Source organism: Lipotes vexillifer, unplaced genomic scaffold (genome assembly GCF_000442215.2).
Source record: "Lipotes vexillifer unplaced genomic scaffold, Lipotes_vexillifer_v1.1 scaffold397, whole genome shotgun sequence".
Lineage (NCBI taxonomy): Eukaryota > Metazoa > Chordata > Mammalia > Artiodactyla > Lipotidae > Lipotes > Lipotes vexillifer.
This window is the reverse complement of record NW_006772681.1, coordinates 238,079-261,852: the sequence shown is the minus strand read 5'-3', so window position 1 is coordinate 261,852 and position 23,774 is coordinate 238,079. Positions and strand designations below refer to the sequence as shown.

The 23,774-nt window shown below is 42.5% G+C and overlaps 1 protein-coding gene across 3 annotated transcripts in view; it reads left to right on the top strand.

Moving 5' to 3' along the window:
- Positions 1-23,774, top strand: part of DHX35 (DEAH-box helicase 35) — a 73,443-nt gene that overhangs the window by 40,418 nt on the left and 9,251 nt on the right. For all 3 annotated transcript variants that reach the window (XM_007447703.1, XM_007447702.1, XM_007447701.1), the window contains 9 exons: positions 352-448; positions 1,334-1,492; positions 3,983-4,193; positions 7,868-7,992; positions 11,730-11,784; positions 14,751-14,846; positions 16,880-16,974; positions 18,617-18,694; positions 20,195-20,324. In XM_007447703.1, the coding sequence (XP_007447765.1) occupies positions 352-448; positions 1,334-1,492; positions 3,983-4,193; positions 7,868-7,992; positions 11,730-11,784; positions 14,751-14,846; positions 16,880-16,974; positions 18,617-18,694; positions 20,195-20,324 (1,046 nt within the window). The remainder of the gene's footprint in view (positions 1-351; positions 449-1,333; positions 1,493-3,982; positions 4,194-7,867; positions 7,993-11,729; positions 11,785-14,750; positions 14,847-16,879; positions 16,975-18,616; positions 18,695-20,194; positions 20,325-23,774) is intronic.

Genomic DNA, 23,774 nt, shown 5'->3' with positions numbered 1-23,774 from the left:
AAAGAGTGTGGGATTCAGTACTGGGACCATAGATCCAGTTTCCCTGGCCAGGCATCCTTGTATGCTAAAGATAGGACATCTATTTGCATGGGTTTATTGCTTTTATGTCTCTGCAAATAAAGCCAAAAATCATAGTTTACATGTAATTATGGATTGTTTTTGAATGTCACATTTATAAAAAGAAAAAAAAAGAATGAATGTTTATTTCATCACTAATTATTCATATATTGATTACCTGCTGGGCAGGCCCAAACTAACTTTCATGAGGCTTCGCTGCCAGATTACTAGGGTAATTGATCTATAATTAATGAGCATATTCTAGTGATGAATTTATCTCACACATCTTTTCAGTCCTGTTCCAGATTATATCAAATCAACTGTAGAAACTGTGATGAAAATTCACCAGACAGAGGGAGATGGAGACATATTAGCATTTCTCACTGGCCAGGTAATTCCATTGGACCTTTCCTCTGTGGTGAACAGACACGTTAAGGCAGCACCAAAATTTATACAGAGGCCTGTTACTTTATGTAGCCACTGATTTCATGTTTTATTGTATTTTGTGGTTACTTGATTGCATAAAAAATTGTTTAGTTTGACGTCATTCATCTATTAACTCAATTGCCAGAGAGTCATTAGTTCCTGCCTGTTCTGTCTGCAGAGGGTTAAATGTATTTTAAATTTATTAGCTAATTCCAGAGTAAATTAGAGAGTTCAATGGGCCGTTTTGATACCAGAATTGAATACTGCATGAGGTACATTTTGTGCATCCTTGTTGTTGCTGCAGCCCCTTTTCCCAGTGATACCTTTGCAGCTCTTCCTGGAGGGGACAAGTAGGCACATCACTGGAAAAACAACTGAACAAGCCCAAATGCTCACTCAAGGTTGTAGCTCTGTTCAGAGCTACCTTCTAGTTGTAATCATTTCCACTGTCAAACATTTTCCATGGTTCAGTAATCTTTCCTAGGGAAAACTTATAGTGATTTTATATGCCACAACTTGTCCATATGTATGCCATGCTGTTTGCCACAGAGCATAAAAAAAAAAACTCAGTAAAAGTCATAGTTTTGGTATATCAGGAATTCTTCTATTGACTGCAGATAGTGTAGATTTCAGCGATTAACCTGACAGTTGCAAATTTTCACCCCCATTGGCACCATTGTTCGGTAGCATTTGATTAAATACCACCCCAGCGTGGAACTTGATGGCTCTGACAGTCATGAATCTGACCACATTTAAATCCTCATCCCAACTTGCATTTTCTTGCAGTATGATAAAATGACATGCTTCAAATTGGTCTCATTTTCTTTGGTTCCTGGTTCGACGATTTTAGGAAGAGGTAGAAACTGTTGTGTCTATGCTGATTGAGCAGGCTCGAGCACTGGGTCGGACTGGGATGAAGAGACACCTCCGGGTTCTCCCCATGTACGCGGGACTGCCTTCCTTTGAGCAAATGAAAGTGTTTGAAAGGGTGTCACGCACTGTCAGAAAGGTGAGACTAACCCGAGGACCAAGGACTATAATCACGTTGGTGCTCCTTTGCTATCCACTAGAAAGATTATTTTATTAAAAAAATTGTTTTTATTGAAGTAGAGTTGATTTACAATGTTGTGCCAGAGTCTCTGCTGTACAGCGAAGTGACTCAGCCACACACATACTTACCTTCTTTTTTACGTTCTTTTCCATTATGGTTTATCCCAGGAGACTGGATATAGTTCCCTGTGCTGTGCATTAGGACCTTGTTGTTTATCCCTTCTAAATGTAATAGTTTGTATCTACCAACCCCAAACTCCCAGTCCATCCCTCCCTCCCCCCACCCCCTTGGCAACAACAAGTCTGTTCTCTATGTCTATGAGTCTGTTTCTATTTTGTAGATAGGTTCATTTGTGCCATATTTTAGATTCCACATATAAGTGATATCATACGGTATTTGTCTTTCTGACTGACTTCACTTAGTATGATAATCTCAAGTTGCATCCATGTTGTTGCAGATGGCATTATTTCACTCTTTTTTATGGCTGAGTAGTATTCCATTGTATATATGTACCACATCTTCTTTATTCATACATCTGTCGATGGACATTTAGGTTGTTTCCATGTTTTGGCTGTTGTGAACAGTGCTGCTGTGAACATAGGGGTGCATGTGTCTTTTTGAATTACAGTTTTGTCCAGGTATATGGAAAGATTTATTTTAAATTGAAGTAAAATTTGCTAAATAGGAAGGTCTCTTTAAGAACTTAAAGTCTATGTTTCTGTGCAGCAGGTCTAAAAGCGCACAATAAATAATGTGTTGCAAAGATTTCCAAACCTTCCCCACAGAAGGTTTAGTAATTATCAGAGTAGGTGACTTCTCTTTGCTTCTTTTCTTCCTGCCTAATCTTTCCCCGTCATGTGATACTACCTTGGTTTAAAGGACTGTCTTGGTGGATCGTGACCAGTCAAGAACACTAGATTAGTTTCTACAGAATGGTTTCTAAACCATTTGTTTGAAGCATCAGTTTTCCTGTAGAGCCAAGTTTGAGTCAGTTAATTCAAGCTGTGGCTTAAACATCCTTGGCCTTGAAATTGGGGTGGGGAAGGGTGTGGTGAGAAGCATGGGTTTAAAGGAGCCAGTAGGCAGCCAGTCTGCCTCCTGTTCATCGCCTCCCTGGGCCTTGCTCTGTTTTCCCTTCCGTCATATGAGGAAGGTACAGAACTGGCCCGAAGTCAGCTTAGAGTAGCTATTTATCAGCAGGTGGCAGGGAACACAGTAAGTGAGGGATGACAGGTCTGAGGATCCCCTCCCAACTTCAGGCCACTTGCAAGAGGGCACCCTGCCTCCTGGCCATTGGGACGGAGCAGCTCAAGTCTGTCCAGTCAAACGTGACCTGCAGCCAGCTAGTCAGGAGGTCTGGGTTACCGTGTGCCGTGGCATGAGTTACTCAACCCTGAGGCCCAGTTTTCTCAGCTGTAAAGCATGAATAGCAGTAACTTTTAGGTAGATGGTTTTATAGCATAAAATCCTGACTCTAGTATGTAAAAATGGTAGGAAGATTTTTTATAAAACGATTGATGTAAAAGTGCCCCAAAAAAGTTCTAAGTGCTATCTGTACATGTCTCCTGCTGCTTCACACCTTCCAGGGGCAGCGCCCAGTGCCCTTAGAATAAAATGCAGACCCCTCACGTGGCCCAGGGACTGTGCATGATCTGGTCCCCGCCTCCCTCCTAAGTTCGTCTTGTATTTATTTACTCTGGTCTCTGGCTGCATAGGCTGTTTCTGCTTCCTCTGCCTGGATCCCTGTAGGGCTGGCTGCTGCTTATTACTCAGGTCTCAGCCCAAAATCATCTTTTAGAGAGGCTTTCCCTGGCCATCTAACCTGAAATAGCACTCCATTATTATATTATAATATATGATGTATACATTGAATGCTACATAATATTAGAGTATTACCCTGTTGCGTTTTCTTCCCAGTCACTCTCTTGTTTATGTTCATCATTTCTCTACCCAAACACTCATACGGAATGTAGACTCTTGTCCATCATACATTCCTGGCAGCTTGAAGAGTGCCTGGCAATGGGCAGACCCTCAGAAAGCAGTTAGAATGTGAGTGAGCAAATGACTAGACATGTACAAGGTGGTGATTTACTTAAGTTGTACAAAAGGTAAAAACTAGCATTTGTTGAATGTTACTCTGGGCCAAGTACTCCAGGTACCAGGCTGTAATCACTTCATGTATATTTCACATTTAATCCCCTTAAGAACCCCAGGAGAGGGTAAATATTATTATGGAGACAAGGAAACATGCTCAGGAGGTTAAATAATTTGTTCAAGGTCCCACACTTAGGGAGAATTCAAACCCAGGGCACCCTGACCCTAACTGCCTCTCACAGGTTCTGCACTGTCAGAAATATCTTAAAATCTTTTAGGATTTTGATTAGTTTATTCTGAGTGAAAAGAACCAAATAACTTTTACCCTTACTCTCCTTCCTGTGGGGAGCCTAGGTGATAGTGGCCACCAATGTAGCAGAAACCTCCATCACAATCAGCGGGATTGTGTATGTGATTGACTGTGGCTTTGTGAAACTCCGAGCCTACAACCCCAGGACAGCTATTGAGTGCTTGGTGGTGGTCCCAGTGTCTCAGGCATCAGCCAGCCAGCGAGCAGGACGTGGTGGCCGCAGCCGCTCAGGAAAATGTTACCGCCTTTATACAGGTAAGTTTGGCTTTTTTTTTTTTTTTAAAGGGTTTTGACTTTCTAATACTCAGCCTGGGCATCAGAGAATATTACAGATATCTACCGTAATAGGCAAAACTTAACATAAGATCCAGACTTCCCTCACAAGGCCCTCGGTAATCTGGCCTCCACCGCCTTCCTCACTCCAAATGTGGCGCTTCTTTGCTACTGCTCCCTGCTGGCCAAAGCTGGACCACTAATCACCAGTCATTTGACATCTTCTTTCTAACCTAATGTCTGTGCCTCAGCCTCTCTGTAGCCATGTGACATGTAGCTTGGGCCCTGCGGCTCAGGTCCTGTGTTTCTTACCTTTCTCTTAGCTTTGTGTGCCATTTTCTTGTTCTGGGATCCTTGAATCCTGTGGGTACTCGCATTGGGTTCCATCTTTTTTTTTTTTTTAATGTTTATTTATTATCTTATTAGTCATCCATTTTATACACATCATTGTATACATGTCAGTCCCAATCTCCCAGTTCATCCCACCACCACCACCACCCCCTGCCGCTGGGTTCCATCTTTACCTCTGGTTCAGAGCATCTTTGCAGAGCTAAACTGGCAGGATCTCTCCTGAGGCTCATTGATAGAAAGCAATTAGTTGGTCAACTCCTGCTCTGTGCCATGCACCATGCTAGGCTCTGAGGGAGCAAAATGAAATGACAATAAAGACTGTCCCAGCTCTTAAGAAGCTTTGTCTCCAGCTAGATGACAGCCTTACCTACAGAAAATGATGTCCCCAGAGCTGCTCTTTCCTTCTTTGTACTTCTCTCTTTTGGGCAATGGTATCAAGGTTTCTCTCAATTGTCCAGACTTAATTTTCAAATCATTTTTAATTCCCTCCTCTGTCCAATATCCATCTGCAGTCATATACCAGATCCGGGGGGTTTTACCACTTTTCTTTTCTTTGCTTTCCAGTTACCGTCATCCTTGTTCAGTCCTTGACATCATGTATTCTTTTAGCAAATGTTTACAGAGCACCTGCTCTGTGCCATGCATGGAGACAAGGCTTGGAAATCTAGGGCCAGGTGAGACATGGTCTGTGGCTACGTACGTGGCTGACAGCTTGGTGGTGGAGACAGGCTCATGAACAGATCAGCATATTATGGTGTGATAGGATCACCTTAATGGAATGAGCCTTGGAAGCAGAGAGCAGGGAGTTATCCTGTTGGAGAGGGCTCCACAGTCGGTAATTGAGCCCAATCTTATTGGCAGCCCAGTAGTTAATCCAGGTGAAGGGATAGCAGTAGAGATTAGATTCCAGCGCACCTGGCAGAGGGAGTGGAATGTACCAGTACTTGGAGGGGAGGAAGGGGGTAAGGAGGATTCATGGGAGGGAGGGGGAAGGCAGAGCCTGAAACCAGAGAGGTGAGGGTCTTCTACTGAAGGTGCTAAGAAGGAATGATGGAAGTGCAAAGAGGAGAACCAGGGCTAGAAGATGAACTGAAATAAGGGGAGGAGGAAGTTTTAAGAAAACAAACAAAGGAACAAAAATTTTATTAAGGTGAAATTTACATAACATGAAATTAACCATTTTAACTTGAACAGTTCAGTGGCATTTATTATGGTTCACAGTGTGCAACCACCACCTTTATCTAGTTTCAAAACATTTTCATCACTCCAAAGCAAAATTCCTAACCCATTAAGCAGTTTTTCCTCCATTTCTCCCTGCCCCCAGCCACTGACAACCACCAACCAACAGTCTTTGTTCTGTCTTTCTGGATTGACAGTTGGCCCTCCGTATCTGCAGATTCAACCAACTACAGATTGAAAATATTTGGGAAGAAAATCCCAGAAAGTTCCAGAAAGCAAAACTTGAATTTGCCTGCACACCAGCAACTGTTTACATAGCGTTTACTTTGTATTAGGTACTATAAATAATCTAGAGATGATTTAAAGTATTCAGGAGGATGTGTGTAGGTTATATGCAAATACCGCGCCATTTTATATAAGGGACTTGAGCATCCCCAGATTTTGGTATCTGCAGTGGGGGAGAGGGATGTCCTGGTACCAATCTCCTGTGGATACCAAGGGAAGACTGTATCTGTTTTGGATGTTTCATATAAATTAAATCATATAATGTGATGTTTTGTGTCTGGTTTCTTTCATTCAGTGTAATGTTTTCCAGGTTCATTTACATTGTATTAATACTTCATTCCTTTTTGTGGCTGAATAATATTCTATTGTATGGATGTACCACAATTTGTTTATTCGTTAGTTGATTGTTGTTTCCACCTTTTGGCTATTGTGGATAGTGCTGCTATGAACAAGCATGTATGTGTACTTGTTTGAGTAACTTTTTAATTCCTTTGGGTATACACCTAGGAGTGGAATTGCAGGGTCATATGGTAATTCTTTGTTTAACTTGAGGAACTCAGGTTACTTTTTTTTTTTTTTGCGGTACGCGGGCCTCTCACTGTTGTGGCCTCTCCTGTTGTGGAGCACAGGCCCCGGACGTGCAGGCTCAGCGGCCATGGCTCACGGGCCCAGCCACTCTGCGGCATGTGGGATCTTCCCGGACCAGGGCACGAACCTGTGTCCCCTGCATCGGCAGGGAAGCCCTCCCCACCCTTTTTATCTAGCTTTTATAAAAAGGCTTCCCAGAGTCTCTTTCCTTCCTCTCCTCTCTCCTGCCCCTCCCATCTTGGCACCTCTGAACCTGGTGGTGCTTTTTCCTCAAAAGGTGTTTGAGGACACCTTTTGTTACTGATGGTGCAAGTAAGCATTCATTAATGTGTTTGGGGCAGCATCAGATTCTGGGAGTGACGTGTGTGCCTGGCTCAATTTAGAAAGTTAGATTTGGGCAAATTTTGCTCTTTATAAGGTTTGGTCATTGTTTTTATATTTTGGAGATACTTTGGTTATGTTCTAGTTATATTTGGTGATTTATCTTGAAATTGTTCTTTGCTTTTATGTGTAGTTCTGGCCTGCTTGAAGTACTCCATCCCAAGCAGAGGGAATGGGAATTGGCCACCCATAGTGATTCAGCAAATACTTGTTGCTTTGATTTAATGTTTTGCTAACAAGAAGCACATTTTATTTTATTTTAATTAATTAATTAATTAATTTTTGGCTGCTTGGGGTCTTCGTTGCTGCGTCCGGGCTTTCTCTAGTTGTGGCGAGCGGGGGCTACTCTTCGTTGCGGTGCACGGGCTTCTCATTGTGGTGGCTTATCTTGTTGCGGAGCATGGGCTCTAGGCACGCCAGCTTCCGTAGTTGTGGCATGCGGGCTCAGTAGTTGTGGCTCGTGGGCTGTAGAGTGCAGGCTCAGTAGTTGTGGTGCATGGGCTTAGTTGCTCTGCGGCATGTGGGATCTTCCTGGACCAGGGCTCGAACCCATGTCCCCTGCATAGGCAGGTGGATTCTTAACCACTGCGCCACCAGGGAAGTCCAAGAAGCACATTTTAAAAAACATTCTAAAGTAAAAGGAGAAACTTTTATAAAGATATATTGTTCAAATGTATTTATCTAAGGTATTTAAAAAATAGAAGGATCTTTCCTAAATAGGAAACAACTTTATATCACAATATCATATGCGTCTGAGCCTAGACTCCTAGAGCCTCTCATTAAAGTTAGAGAAGGAGAACTGTTCCTTTGGCATAATGATTGCATTTGATTGTGACATTTGATCTCAAACAGTTCTGATTTCTTATCCTCAGAGGAAGCCTTTGACCAGCTGCCTCAATCCACCGTTCCTGAGATGCAGCGGAGCAATCTGGCCCCTGTCATCCTGCAGCTGAAAGCGCTGGGGATCGACAACGTCCTCAGGTTCCACTTCATGTCGGTAAGTCCTGCCTTCTGTCTGTCTGGGAGGCCAGAGTGCTCCCAGGGGAGTGTCAGGACATTGATACAGAGCATGCTGCCTTTCTGAGTTTTTTCACTTAGCTCGTGTGTTGTGTGCAGGATTCAAGGGAATACAGCCAGACAAGGCTGACACAATTCTGTTCTTGTCTGTTGGGGGAGAGAGACAAGTAAGTGGGTAATGACAGTGCCTGTGCCCGGTACTCTGAGAGACAAAGGAAAGGCCCGCAGCCCAGTTAGTCATGTCTGTGGCAAGACCTGAAACCCAAGTGGGATCTCAGCAGGTCGGGAGAGGTGGAGTTATCCAGGGCAGGAGTGTGTGTGTAGGCTTTGGTGCCCAAGTGACATGATTGGGGGAGCCAAGAGGGCTCTGATAGAGCTGCAGGGAAAGTCCCTATGGCTGATTGCATTTCTGATTATTTCCCAAGATCAGTTTTCCAGGAGTGGGATTATTGGGTCAAAGGGCCACGGTCATTTTATAGATCCTTGATACAAGGCTGAATTCCTTTACAGGTATAAACTCCAGCAGTGCATGAATGCCCGACTCACTATACCCCTATCATGCCATGTTATTTTCTTTTAGAGTTTTGCTAATTTGATTTGGTGGGGGGAAGGAGGAAAACTATTATCTGTATCTTTTTTGATTTCTCATAAGATTAAAAAAAATTATTGGCCACTTTATATTTCTTCTGAAATATAAGAAGAAATCTATATAATCTTATCTAACAGATAATCCATTTATCTGTTAGAATTTGTGTTTATTAGTGATTAAGAGTCCGTTAACTATTAAACACATTAAGCTTTGTCTATAGTATTTTTTTTTTTTTTTTTTTTTTTCCTTGCGTTATGCGGGCCTCTCACTGTTGTGGCCTCTCCCATTTGCGGAGCACAGGCTCCGGACGCGCAGGCTCAGTGGCCATGGCTCACGGGCCCAGCCGCTCCGCGGCATGTGGGATCTTCCCGAAACGGGGCACGAACCCGCGTCTCCTGCATCGGCAGGCGGACTCTCAAGCACTGCGCCACCAGGGAAGCCCTGTCTATAGTATTTCTTGCAAACAGTTCTTCTGATTGTATTGTATTGTATTTTATTGTTTGTTTGTTTGTTTATGTGCAGCCATTCTAAGCAAAGATAGTATCTTTCTATCTTTACCTCTGTGATTTCTTCTGTTACTCTTGTGCTTATGAAGCACTTCCCTATATCTAGGTCAGTTAATAAATATTCCCTCATGTTTTCTTCTTGAATTTTTATGATTTGAAAGCTTGCATTTTTAACTCCTTATTATATCCCAACTCTGTTGGTATATGATGTGTAACAAGACTAGACTCCTGGATGCTAAAGTCCCTAATGTAGCATGTCATGATAAACTAGGCAAATGAAAGAAGAGAATGTAACAATATCATCTGCTCTCCCAAAGAAAACATACTTATTTCTCATAAGTATGGAGAAAATATATGCTTTGAATGTTGGTATATAGTACAAGAAATTATACAGAAAAGTGAACAGTATATGCAAATCAAAAGCTTATGAAAAGCTCCACATCTCAGATTAAAGGAAAACATAAGGGCAAAAAGGACAGATCAGTGTCTCAAAAACTATGGAGTTTTCAGACGTCCTTGTGAATACATCGAATACTCACTAAAGGAAAAGCCAAAGTAAAGGGAACAGCACAAATAGTAACTAACGTTAGAACATGTTTGGCTTCTCTAGGAGAGATAAATGCAAATTGAAATAGCTGTACCACTGTACGTTAATTGAATGATCAAACATAAGGAAAAATGGTAAAATCCAAAGCTGACACAGTTTGGGGAAAGTGGTTTTATATTCTGTTTCAGTCCTCATGGAGGACTTTCTGACATTATTTTATGAGCTGTAGAAATGCCTGGTATTTCTTCTCAGGGAATTTTCTCCTGAAAAAAATAATTCAAAAGAAACAAAGAACTTACATGTAGGATAATGTTTATAGTATCATTTTATATTAAATTAAAAATATATAACGAAAATCATAAACTTTCAGACAACTGAAAAATGAGGAAAATACATATAGATTCATCTTCATATATTGCGTTCTGATTATTTCCTCCTGAAATTGTGTTTTTTCACAGTTGAAATCACAGGATACATATAATTTTGTATATTTAGCAGTGATGATTACAGTAGCAAAGAACTAAAAGAACTCAACTGCCCAGTAGTAAGAAAGTTGCTTATTTCACAGTGTATGACCTTGTCAGAATAGTATGCAGTTGTCCCAGGGTATTCGCTGTGAAGTGTCCATGGGTACAAGAAACAGAGGGAACAGGAAAGCAGGCGGTGAGAAAAACAAGCTAAAATTATACACACACAGTCCTTCCAACTACATTAAAACAGCGTTTGCATATGACCCCGAATCAGATGAGGCCATAGAGAAATACTAGTAAATGTGTGTTGAGTTGAGAATACTCTGGATGTGATTGGAGAAGGGGGTGGGTAAAGTTGTGGGTTGTTTTGATTGATGATGAATTCAAAGAGCAGAACTCATCGGGCTTAGTGATTGACTGGAAACAGGGCCAAAGATTGAAAGGAGTCGAAGAGAGCCTGTCTGTTTTGTTCTGTAATTATTCAGAACCACATTCAGTGCTTGAGCTATCCATTATTCATGTAATCTCAGTGTAATCAAAGATCCCAGAGGGGTTAAGCTCCTCCATTTAGGTGCTGGGTGTATGTTGCCTCTTTGTAAAGTAGGATGTTGTGGGCACTGAGGAAAGGCTAGTGAATCAATTATATGATTTAGTCAACAGTGATTTGTTGACTCCCCAGTGTATAGTGAATCAGGTCTAGTTCCTACCCTCATCTGTGTGTGCGTGCAGTCAGCACAACTTTGAGAAGTACAGCTTTGTTCCTTGGCAGCCAGTGGGTGGGGTAGAGTGGAAAGAATGAGACCTGAATTCAGTCTCTGGCTTTGCCACCAACTGCCTCTAGGATCTTGTTCAAATGTCTTTTACTTTTTGTTATTCACTTTCCTCATCTGTAAAATTGAACTAAAACAGCGTGATACTTAAAATACATTTGTTGTGAATGCATTTGAGAAAAAAAAAACTACGCAGTTTGCAAAAGGACTATAATTTTATTATGTGGCTTATAGATGAAATAATTTAGAGGACGATAGTAATGATGCTTGGTACTTAGTAGACGCTCAGTAAAGGCACGTGGAAGGAAAGAACACAGTAAGGATCCAGAGACTCAGACTGAAGTTCACAATATCAATTTTGCTTAGCTTCAAATTGTCTAGCATTCTCTTTTCAGGAATTCAAATTTAACCGATGTCAGTTACCCCCTATAGGCAGGGCCTGGAGCAGGGCTGTGGGTGATGCAAAGATGAATCATCCACCAATACTGCAGTATCATGGGGCTTCTTAGAAGGCTGATACACGAAGTAAAAATTAGAAATGTTTGATGAGAGGTTAGGGAAAGCAAAGAGGTAGTTCAGGGTAAGAACCCATCGCTTCTGATGGAGGGGAGCATGAGGGAAAGCTTCAAAGGAAATGTTTAGCCAAGCTGAGATTAAAGGCCAAATAGTACTAAGGGTGCTGAGAGGGAGAGGAAGGACATTTCAAGAGTAGGAGCGTGGAGGTTGGGAAGTCTGGGGCATGTTAGAGAGAAGAGTGGATTGAGCCGGAGAGTCACATTATTACGGCTGTTACCTGATGAAGTTTAACTTAGGAGGGTTTTTATGTTTTTTACAGCCCCCTCCAGCACAGTCGATGGTTCAGGCGTTGGAGTTACTCTATGCTCTGGGAGGTATGCCTGTCTCTTATTCTGTGTTTTCTTATCTGTTTATTAATATGTGATATTAGTTAGGTTGTATTCACGCCAGGGCTCTTAGTATCTTCAAAGCTGGGATTGATTCTCTCTATATGTATGGTCCTCTTAGTGACACGTAAGCTCATCCAAATAAGAAGGTGGGACCGTGATTAATGAAGTCCAGTCGTGACAATGAATTCATAAAGCCTGTGTCAGTACGTCAGAAGCTATTAATAACTATCGCCACAGCTACACTTCTAAGAGACATCTGGAAGATTCTCTACCACTATTTCACATGTTACCTCTCTGGGCCTTTTCCTCTGTCCCTCGACCCCATTCTGAAATCTGGCTCTGTGTTCTCTCCCTAACTCCCCTTCCTTCCACTCCTGGAGTTCCCTGTGGAGAATTGGGTAGAATACCAGGCTGTGGTATTGTTTGGGCAAGGAAACACCATGTTATGGAGGAACTTCTATCCTCTTGTTTGAAAATGTGGTATTTACCTTAAGATAGAGAAAACTGTGGCCTGAATTTACCTCTTCAGGAAGTTTGTGTCTTTTCTGTGAATGTTGCCTCAGGTGAGTATAATATCCAGTTCAGTATTAAATTTCAATGGAGGTTTTGTTCTTTGAGATTCTTTCTTTCTCTTTTTTTTTTTTTCTGCTTCTCAACGTCTTTATTGAGGTATAATTCATATGCTGTAAAATTTACCCATTTAAAATGTACAGTTCAGTGCTTTTTAGTATATTTACAGGGTTGTGCAACCATCACTACAAGTTTAGAACATTTTCATCACCCAAAAAAGAAACCCTGAACCCAATAGCCCTCCCTCCCCATTCCCCCTCCCCCATCCCAGCCTAGGCGACCGCTAATATACTTCCTATCTCTATAGATTTGCCTATTCTGGACATTTCATATAAATGGAATCACATAGTATGTGGTCTTTTGTGATTGGCTTTTTTCATTCAGTGTGATGTTTCCAAGATTTATCTATGTTGTAGCAATATTGATACTTCTTTTTATTGCTGAATAATATTCCATTGTATCGATATACCACTTATTATTCTTATCCATTTATCAGTCGATGAACATTTGGATTGTTTCCCCTTTTTGACTAATATAAATAATGCTGCTGTAAGTGTCCACATACAAGTTTTTGGTGGACCTTCTACCAGCAGTGTGTGAGGGTTCCAGTTTCTCTACGTAATGACAGGTTGCCAATGCTTGTTATTATCTGTTTTATGTACTGTAGCCATCCTGGTGGGTATGAAGTGGTGTCTCGCCATTTTGGTTTGTATTTCCCTAATGACTGATGATGCTGAGCACTTTTTCGTATGCTTGGCTATTTGTATATCTTTTTTGGAGAAGTGTCTATTCAGATCCTTTGTTCATTTTTACTTGGGGTGTTGTCTTTTTATTGAGTTGGAGGATTTCTTTATATAGACTGGATACACATTTCTTATCAGATCTGTGATTGTAAATGTTCCTCCCATTCTGTGGGTTGGCTTTTCACTTTCTTGATGGTATTGTTGGTAATACAAAAGTTTTAAGTTTTTATGTGGTTCACTTTATGTATTTTTTCTTTCATTGCTTGTGCTTTTGGTGTCTACCTAAGAAATAATTTCCTAATCCTTGGGCATGAAGATCTCTCCTAGGTTTTCTTTGAAGAGTTTTTATCGTTTTAGTTCTTACATTTAGTAGGTCTGTGATCCATTTTGAGTTAATTTTTTTGTATAGGGTGAGGTAGGGGTCCATTTTCATTATATTTATGATACCTTCCTGTGAAGGAATAGCCAATTATTGATTAAAAAAATCTTCAATGATTTAAAAGGCCTTTAGGGTCTATATCACATCAGCCCTGAGTGAGCATATGCCAGAAAGGTTTCCATCCTCTGTTCTCAAGCATGTGATAGGAACTTGAAAGCAAAGTCTCCTGGGATAATCTGAAATGTGTATGAGAGAATATCCACTATTTAGAAGTTTTTCATTTGGACAGATTTTCCTCCAAACAGAATGAAATTTAAAATATTTTAAATGTCTTCACTGCTCTAACTAAGCTGGAAAAGGTCGAGGGGAACACCCAACTTAAATTTATTTATAAGCTGAATTATCACCTTCAAAGAGATGATTATATGGGAACAGAAGAGAAATGACCTTTTCTGTCTTGCCCTGAGGTCTGCAGCAGGTGTTTTAATGCTCCATCTTGGGAATAGTCTAAACCATAGTAAAACGAGAGTCTCTGTCTTGGGAATCCACTACCTGAAAAGTGGCTGTTGGTAAAGAGGCAAGGAGGGATGTGAGGAATTGAAGGACTCAGCCCGGCTCAGCAAACAGCCCAGGAGGCAATTGGATAAACAGCTCTGGTGTTGGCACCAAAGAGAGAGCCGGGCGTGTGTTTAGACTCATAGTCATCAGCTTTGTAATTGCTCACAAATTTCTGAGAGGCCTGGGACATCTGTGGCCTCTCAGAAACTGGCCATGGAAAAAGGTCCAGAGGTGATGCAGAGAGAACAGCAGGAGAGGTGGCAGAGAAGCAGGGGAGTGGGGAATCATGGAAGCTGGGGAAGAGTGTTTCCAAGGAGCTGTGGTCAGCAGAGTCAAAGGCTGCTGGGGACCCTAAGGAAAGTGCCCTTTGTGTTTAGCACTGTCTGGTTGTCGGTCCCTTGGAAAGAGCAGTCTCTGGGGAGGAGTGGGACCAGGGGAGGGTGGGGGCAGGAGGAGGCTGTGAGGCCATTTCCTTATAATTAAGTCCTTGCATAGAGGCCATCAGAAGTATCAGTTTTTCAAAATTGAGCATTCAAGAGCACTGAGGAACTCTTTTCTTCTTTTATTGTAACAGCACTCTGGGTCAGGTTGAGGTTGGATACCTTTGTTTAGCATACATCATCTTTTATTCTCCCAACAACTGTGCATCTTCCAGCACCATGGTACATGCCTTCTGCTTTTTGTTGCTGTTCTTACGGCAGGGCTGGACAAAGACTGTCGCCTAACTGAGCCGCTTGGCATGAGGATAGCAGAGTTTCCTTTGAATCCCATGTTTGCAAAAATGCTGCTTGAATCAGGTAGGTGGAGACCAACGGTCCTCAATGATTTTATTTTGTCTGGGAGTTGTTTCCCAAATTCTGTGCACCCCGGGGAAGAGAGCACAATACAGTTTGAGCGGTGAAGGAGCTTTCATCTAAGGTTTGGGGCATGTGGCTAACTCATGAGTCAAGGTCAGTCGTCATTAATTCAGTAAACACTTTTGTTTGTTTCCTGTGGGTCTAGTACTGACACCTGATTTTTTTTTTAACAGGGATTGAAAAAAAATTTGTGGTATAACATACAGAACATAAAATTTACCATGTTAATCATTTTTGAGTGTACAGTTCTGTAGCATTAAGTACATTCACGTTATTGTTCAGCCACCACCACCATCTGTCTCTGGAACTTCATTTTTTTCAAACTGGAGCTCTGTACCCATTGAGCACTAACTCCCCATTCTGTCCTCCCCCAGCCCCTGCAGCCACCGTTCTGCCTTCTGTCTCTATGAAATTTGACTATTCTAGGAACCTCATAGAAGTAGAATCATACAATATTTGTCCTTTTGTGACTGACTTTTTCACTTGGTATAATAATGTCTTCAAGGTTCATTTATGTTGTAGCATGGGTCAAAATTTCTTTTTAAAGGCTGAATAATACTCCATTGTATGGATACACCCAGGGAGCCGCCACCTTTTGACTATTGTGAATAATGCTGCTATGAACATGGGTGTGCAAGTATGTGTTTGAGTCCCTGCTTTCACTTCTTTGAGGTGTATACTTAGAGTGGAATTGCTGGATCATCTGATAATTCTATGTTTAATTTTTTGAGGAACTACTGCACTGTCTTCCACAGTGGCTGCACCATTTTGTATTCCCACCACCGAGGCACAAGGGTCCCAGCTTCTCTGACACCTTCAGATTTTTGTGAGAATATGAGTTAAGGGATAAAAGTGTATAACCTGGATATCTTCTAATACTTAGAAGTCAAAATCATCTAGAGCAGTGGTCCCCAACCCCTGGGCCGCGGACTGGTACCCGTCTGAGGCCAGTTAGGAGCCGCGCCGCACAGCAGGAGGTGAGCGCAGGCGAGCGAGCGGAGCTTCATCTGCCGCTGCCCATCCCTCGCTTTCCTGCCTGAGCCGTCCCATGCCCCTCCACGGTCTGTGGAAAATTGTCTTCCATGAAACTTGTGTCTGGCGCCAAAAAGGCTGGGGACCGCTGCTCTAGAGACCATGGTTTGTCACACACTTCCCTGTGCTCCCCACCCCACCCCCCCCAGTAGCCTAGAGAAGGGAAATACTCATTGTTTCTTGCTTTTGTCTAACTTTATATTCACTGGCAATAGACAAAGCTGCATGTCAGACTAAGCATGGTGAAAGTTAGCTGTAATTGTGTTTTGGAGCAGTCAGGCTTACACTGAGAAGCAGGATTCTAAGCTTGGGGCTGGGGAAGTAGGTCACACTCAACGAGGCCAGAAGCTGCGGGGAGCATGCGGCACCATTCGCGCTCTCTGTCTGATGCCCCGGGGGGCTGATTGCCGCAGACTCCGTGTCCAGGTGGCAGCAGCTGCAGCCCACAGCGTGCTTCCCTGGTCTAGTTATGCCTCGGGCTTGCCGGCTGAAATGAGCCCTACCGAGAGGGAGGCCACCTCTTAGAAGGGTCCAGGAGCAGAGGGACAGCATGAGGGACACAGCCCCCATATTCCTGGCCCCCTCTCCCTCTCAGGCTTTCTGCCAGGATTCTAGGTGTCCACACTGAGTAGGGAGCAGGTGTGGAGCTGACCTGCCCTAGTGATAGGGCCAAGCTGACCCCCATCGAGCCTCACGGCAGAGTCCCTCGGTGTGGCCACCGCGGAGTGGGGTCCTTCCAGGCCTCCTTCCATCTGGACCGTGTATAGGACATCCCATTTGGCAGGGTGAAGTGTTTATATGTTACAAGCTTTAAAAATCAAGCTACATGTAAATAGATGATCTTAGTTTACAATGTGGTATAAGGAAAATGTCATAAAACATCTTTTACTTCTCACTGACACATTGTATGTTTGAAATCAGACATGCTTTTTGGTTTTTAGGAAATTTTGGCTGTTCTCAGGAAATTCTAAGCATCGCCGCCATGATGCAGATCCAGAATGTCTTTGTGGTCCCCTCAAACCAGAAGTCTCAGGCTGTAAGTCCGACTGTTCATTCGAGTCTTGCTCACTTTGGGCTTTCTTTTGTTAAAACTGCCCAGGAACTGCTGGTGACAGAGCAGCTTATGTTTTGAGGGTTAACTGTGTGCCTGACATTGTGCCAAACATTTTACGTGCGTCATGTCATTTTATCTTTACCGTGGACCCGGGGGGGAGGTACTACTATCATCAGTTTTAGAGACGGAGGCACAGAAAAGTTAGGTAACTTATGCATGGTTGCACAGCCAGAATTGATGGAAGTTGCCTTTCACAGTCCAAAGCCCCAAATCTTAACCATTGTCCTACTGACTTCCTAAGGGAAGTTTTTTTTTTCTTTAAAGGCTGCTCTGAGAGCAACCTTGGTGGGCACGTTAGTGATATAAGGAGTCAGTGCCAGGGCACAGCAGGCTGGGCAAGTCAGGCTGCTGACAGGGCCCTCTCAAAGGCCCAGGCATCTGTGACAACTGGAAGGGTGAACACTGGAAAGACTGTGAAGGAGAAATTACACTATTGAAGAGCACCAGGGAAGTGAGGCGTCCTGATGGAGGGAGGCCCAAGATGAGCTCAGTGTCGGTTCCTGCTGGAAGAGTCAAGAAGCAGAAGCAGAGGGCTGAATGTAGCAAGGAGCAGAGAAACTTCTTTATGGACCGTTACCATCTTCCCTGATAGTTGCATAGCTGCAGGTTACGAAGTTTTCGTGCCTGGATGGTTCTGTTGTTTGTTTGCTTTTCTATTAGCTTTTTTAACAATCCTACCTCAGGACAGGCAAATTCATTTTCAAGACGAGGAAAGTGAAGTTCTAAGCACTGTGTCTAAAATTGCAACATATACCCCTCCCGTCTCCATCCCCTGCCCCTGCTTTATTTCTCTCCTCTAGCTGTTCTTACCACCTACCATACTATATATTTTGCTTATTTATCCTGTTTGTTGTTTTTCTCCCACCACTGTCGTATTCACTGTTATATCCCAAATGCATAGAACAGTGCCTGGCCTATAGTAGGTGCTCAGGAAATATCTGTTACTGAATGAATGGAAGGAAGGTGAATTATGTGGTATTTGATACAAGGAGCAAATTCTGAAGTCAATAAGTGTATTTGTGTACTTGTATATATATTGGATACGCCGTTCCTTGAACCCATGGGAGCAGATGGCATTGCCCAGGATCTCACAGAAAGAAAAACTTAGGGACTGGGTCTGAAAGGATTTCGCAGCTCGTGGTGGCTTAGGAATAGAGTGTCCTCCATGCTCCAGACAGCCGGCCCCTTGTCCTTCTGGAGCTTACCTTCCATCAGGGGCTGGGAGTTCTTCTGAAAGAGAAGATATGGACTGGATAGAGGAGGAGAGGGACAAGAGCACTAATATTTATCTAACAGCTGTGCCAAGTACTTTATGGTGGATTATCTTAATCCCATAGCAGTCTTGATACACAAGTTTAATATTCCAATTTTCTAGATAAGGAAATGGAGGCTGAGAAAGGTTAAGTGACTAATCTGAGGTCTTTGAGGAAATGGCAGAGTCAGGATGGGTGCAAACCAGGTCTTTCTGACTCAACAAGCCATGAGCTATTCATCGTGTAATGTTGCCTCCAGGACAAGAGGCTCAGAAGAGTCAGCTTCTAAACATTGCGTTTATTCTCTCCAGATTCGAGTGCACCGAAAATTTGCTGTGGAAGAGGGTGATCATCTTACCATGCTCAATGTGTATGAAGCATTCATCAAGGTAAGCACAGCTGCCATGCACCCGTCCACTGGAAGTGATCTAGGGGCGAGGATTCCGGAAGTGTAGTTTATAAAAGGATGGCCAACAGGCCTCTATTTTCCTGTTAGATTATTGCCAGAACTTCTAATCCGTGATGGCTTCTTCCTTCCCCTGCATAGTGATCTGGCCCCCAGCAGTGGGTCAGAGGCTCGGCCTTCCTTGGCTCACCCTTTCCTCACTCCGTCTCACACCCACCCCATGTTCCTGGACAACACTGTCCGACCTTTGAATAGGAAGTTCTGATATATTTTCTGCAAATAAATGAGACTGAGAGTAACTTGTGGTTTTGAATCTTCAAAGCTGTCTACGTGAATTTGAGATTTCACACAGCCACCACCCCTCCACCTGCCAGACAAGCTGTGAGAAGACATTTAGTCGGGGATCCACATATACTTACATATCCTACCCAGATTTAGCCATGGTGATGGTAATTTTTGTTGTTCTTAATAGTCTGTAAAACTAGGAGCAAATAATACAGCTTAAAGTCCTCACTAAAAAACACTGAAAAGAGAGATCTAGTGATGATGAAAGCAATGAGAAAAGAAAACAATATATAAACTTCTTATATAAAGGAAAGGATGTCAAGGGGGAAATGAGACATTTCAGATATTCAGTATCTCGTCTTTACTTCTTAAATAATTTCTTTTAGAAGGGGAGAAATACTAAGTGTTTGTTTTCCCAGAGATTCGAAGAGAGATTATTTAGTTAATGAACAGTTTTCAGAAAACCGAATCTCTTATTGAGATTATTAATTGTGGATTAAGTCGCTTAAAATTCATTTGTGCAAAAACAGTGCACCATTTCCAGCTTCCTCTACCAGTAGAAAGCGGGTCCAGGGCTACAGTGCATTATTCTATAGTTGCCTTCTGGGAAAATGCTCTTTGAATTATATTTTCTTACGTAAAAACACCTTCCTCCCTGGCTTATAATTTCAGAGGTACATTCCCACAGCAATAATTTAGGTTATAATGATCATACTTCAGAATATAGAACAAAACTAAGTACTGTTGATAGAAAAATCATACTTTGGGGATTAAATAATAGTAATTTGCAAATTATTTCTAAATTGGCAAGTGTCGCATTACTTGCCTGTTGTCAAAGTGATAAATTCAAGCCTGCCAGAGAGGGAATGTTGATTTGCAAAGAACTGCAGGGAAGGGGTTCTGTCTGATAGTTGGCCACTCCCGTGGGTATTTAAGATTAAAAGCAATTCTGCTTGTCACTAAGTTCTCACTTGCCCTTTAGCACAGAGAGTGAGATCGGAGAGCAGTCAGGTGGTAAGCATGGTGGTCAACGTCTGTTTAGAGATATGGGGCAAACAAGGGCCCGTTATGATCTGAAGATCTTGTCCCATTGAGTAAGCAAACGGGGGCAGAGAGATGAATGACCTCCACCACGTAGCCTCAGTTGAGAACTTTCCTGTGCTCTTCTCACTCTCCTTCTATCTGGGTTGTCCTGTAGCACAATAAGAACTCCCAGTGGTGTCAGGAGCATTTCCTGAATTACAAGGGTCTCGTCAGAGCCGTGACAGTGAGGGAGCAATTGAAAAAGCTTCTTGTCAAGTTTCAAGTGCCCAAGAAATCCAGTGAAGGTAAGAATACACTGCCACCACCAGTGACGCCCCTTTCTCTGCTCTGTGTAGTTGCATTCTTGGAGTTGTTAGGCTGGGCTGGTGTGAGGCAGCACAGTGTACTCTGGACCCACACCGGGTTCATGTTTTGAATTGCCCGTGTTGGTGAAAAGCTGCATGTGAAAGTAGCATATTTTCCCCCAAGGAGGTCCATTTTTATTTCTGAGGGCCATTCTTGGGAAAAAATTTAACAAGCCCTGACAACACTTAAGAATAATTAACAGTCACATCGTTGTACATTACATGGTTAATTATCCCATGTAGGCTTTGCAAGAAAAATGACTTTTAAGTGGACAACATTTATGGCCATTCCACATAAACTGCATTTTATTTTCAGTTACAGGTATTACTAAAGCAAGTGCCGTGTGTTTAGCCTGGGCAGGCACTGGGGTAAGATAGAAGTGTTGTGTAAGACACAGTTTCTGGCCTCTAGTAGGGACTGACTACTGAGGACACACTAGGTTACACCATGGCAGGGGTTCTACTTAATATTCTCTACTTAATCTCCTACTCTGAGGTGTGGGTGATGTTATCCTTATTTTACAGAGGAGTTGTTAGGCCCCAGAGAGAAGTTAATTTAAGTTCAGGACAACACAGCTGGTAACCAGCGAAGCCAGGTCTGTGTGGCTCAGACTTTTGAGGGGGTGATGTGTCTGCTCAGCCATTCAGCAGTTGTCTTTCGAGCACCTCCTGGGTGCCAGGCCCTCAACCGCACTCTCAGCACCACTAGCGCTCACTAACATTTCTGAAGCACCTGTAATAGGCCTGGCAGTGTTGTGAGTGTTTTCATACGTGAATTCATTTAGTGCTCACAACACTCCAGTGAAACATGCACTGCTGTTATCCTCATTCTACAGATGAGAAAAGTGGGCTCAGGCGACGAGTGACTTGCTGCACGAAGGTCCCACGCAGTGAGTGTACAGTGGCATCAGAACTCAGGCAGTTTTATTCCAGAGCTTTATTTTGCCTTTATATTAAGAGCAACTAATTACATGATGACGAAGACATGGTTCTTACTCTCAGGAAACAGTGCAGTGAAGGGAGAGATTCCTACAGAGACCCACTACTGCAGTATGAGATTATCAGTTGTCTTAGAAGCTACAGGAGTAGACGTTTGAGTGATCATGGCAGACAGCAATGGGGGCTCTAGTAGGAATGCAGGGAAGAAGGAATCCAGGTTGGGGCTCTGGCCTGGGAGGCCTCACAGTGGGCCGCGAGTGGTGGCGGAAGTCCAGTTGAGTTTACTGGTTGAATTAGAAACTAGTGGCAAAGGGCTTGCTAGGTAGGGAGGACTGTGGAGACAAGTGCTGGGAGAGAGGAGCATATAAGATGCTCAGGGAGTATTGATGGATGACCAAGCTCACAAGAGAGGGAAGAGTTGAAACCTGGGTGGTTGGGTAGAGTTGGTGTCATGAATAGAAACAGGAAGCTCACAGGGACAACTAACTGGGGAAGAGCCAGTCAAGCACCTGTCGCCCAGCAGATAGAGGACAACGTGCATCTGCATCTTTGTTTCTTAACCTGTTTTTCATTGTCAACCTGAAAGAGCAGAAATGTGTCTTGGGGGCTCTGAGGAGCTCCAGTTCTTTATGTCTCAGCGCAGAAAGAATTCAGTGAGAGGCAACATGATAAGAAGTGATTTATTAGAATAGGACGCTTGTGAGGCTTACAGGCAGGTGGGCAAGAGGCTACCATGCCGAGAACTTAGTGGGCTGCAGTTTTATAATCAAAGGAAAAGTGGGGAGGGGGAGAAGACCACCTTCTTCCTCATTCTTGAGTAGACGTCAGGCTTCCATCACCAGCTCCTCCTCCACGTCGGGTGAGGGAGTTTTGTCCCTACATGGTGGAACTGGGACTGTCATGGTGCAGTGGAAATGAGCAAAAAGGCGGTAACATATACTAAAATAGGGTAAATCATCTCAGGTTTCAGTATAATGTCACCTGTCCTTACATTTTTGTTTTTAGTGTTCGCAGAGAAGCATGTCCTAGGACTCACTAATGTACTGAGCTCTCTGGGCAGGATGTGGGTCTCCTTCCACCATTGTTTTATTGTTTCAGGGCATGTCTCATGCTTCTGTTGCACGGTTTTGTTGCTAAGCAAGCTGGCTTGGTTTTGTGGTTAAGCAAACCTGCTTTCTTGAGTGATCTTTAACTTACAGGGGTCTCCCATACTTTTTCTCTACTTACAATCCCCTAGGAGGATTAACTATTTAATCACCTCCTTTGTCCCTTTACTCTGTCCCTATCGAACACCTCACCCAGGAGAAAAGTTACATTGAATTTCACCTCTTCCTAAAGAGAGAAATTAAATACTAAGGAATAAGATTTTGTAAGGTAAGGTTGAGCTCTGGAGGGCCACAATCATTGTAATATCTAAGATTCCCTACTACCCTGCCCTCAGGAGCCCATTTTTACCCCTTGGAAGTGATATCGTCCTGATAACAATGCACGTTCTACATAGAAATTTCTTTTGGGCAATTGGAGAGAAGGGACTGAATCTAGGATCAAATTGTGGTTAGAAATGTAGATTTGAGATTTATCAGTTCTGTGCTGAAGAGCAATAGAGAAAATAATGGAAATTCAATAAATTACATGCAAATTTTAAACTTCTAGATGTTAAAGAAAGCAAACAGTAAAAAATATTTTCAGCATATATGAGATAAAAAATTAAAAACTTTATGACAGAATGAGTTTATTTAACATATTTTTAAATAATGTTCTAGCTTTTTATTTTTTGGCTGTGCTGCATGGCTTGCAGGATCTTAGTTCCCCAACCAGGGATTGAACCTGCACCCTTGGCAGTGAAAGCACAGAGTCCTAACCACTGGACCGCCAGGGAATTCCCTGTTTAACATATTAAGAAAAAAAAAACAAAACCCCACTAGTTTCCAAGTTGATAAATGGGCAAAGGAATGGAATGGAAAATTCACAAAAGAAGAAATATAGACAGTAATCAAATAAATGTACAATAAAAGAAGGGGTACCTTTTTGCTAGAACATTGCTGGCAAGAATGCAGTGAAACCGACATTCTCATACATTGTTGATGGCTTTGTAAATTATACCACCTTTTGGGAACCTATTTACCAACGTACTATATTTTATTGGATCCAAGACACCATCATTTGTAAGACACACCATTATTTTATGTATCATTAAGAAAGAAAAAAATGCTGCCAATTATAATACAATTGCTGTCCTGATTTCAGTGAGTTAAAGTGTAAAAAAGAGTGGGTCTTAGAATTGTTGAAATATATATCATAAGTCCTATAGATGACATCATCGTTTTGTACAATAATTTGGATATATCCTGTGGAAATCATCTAATAAATGGGCAGGCTTTATCCTTGGAAGATGTTTACTGTAGCAACACAGCCACCAATTAAAATGAGATGATTGCAAATTTTGAAGAA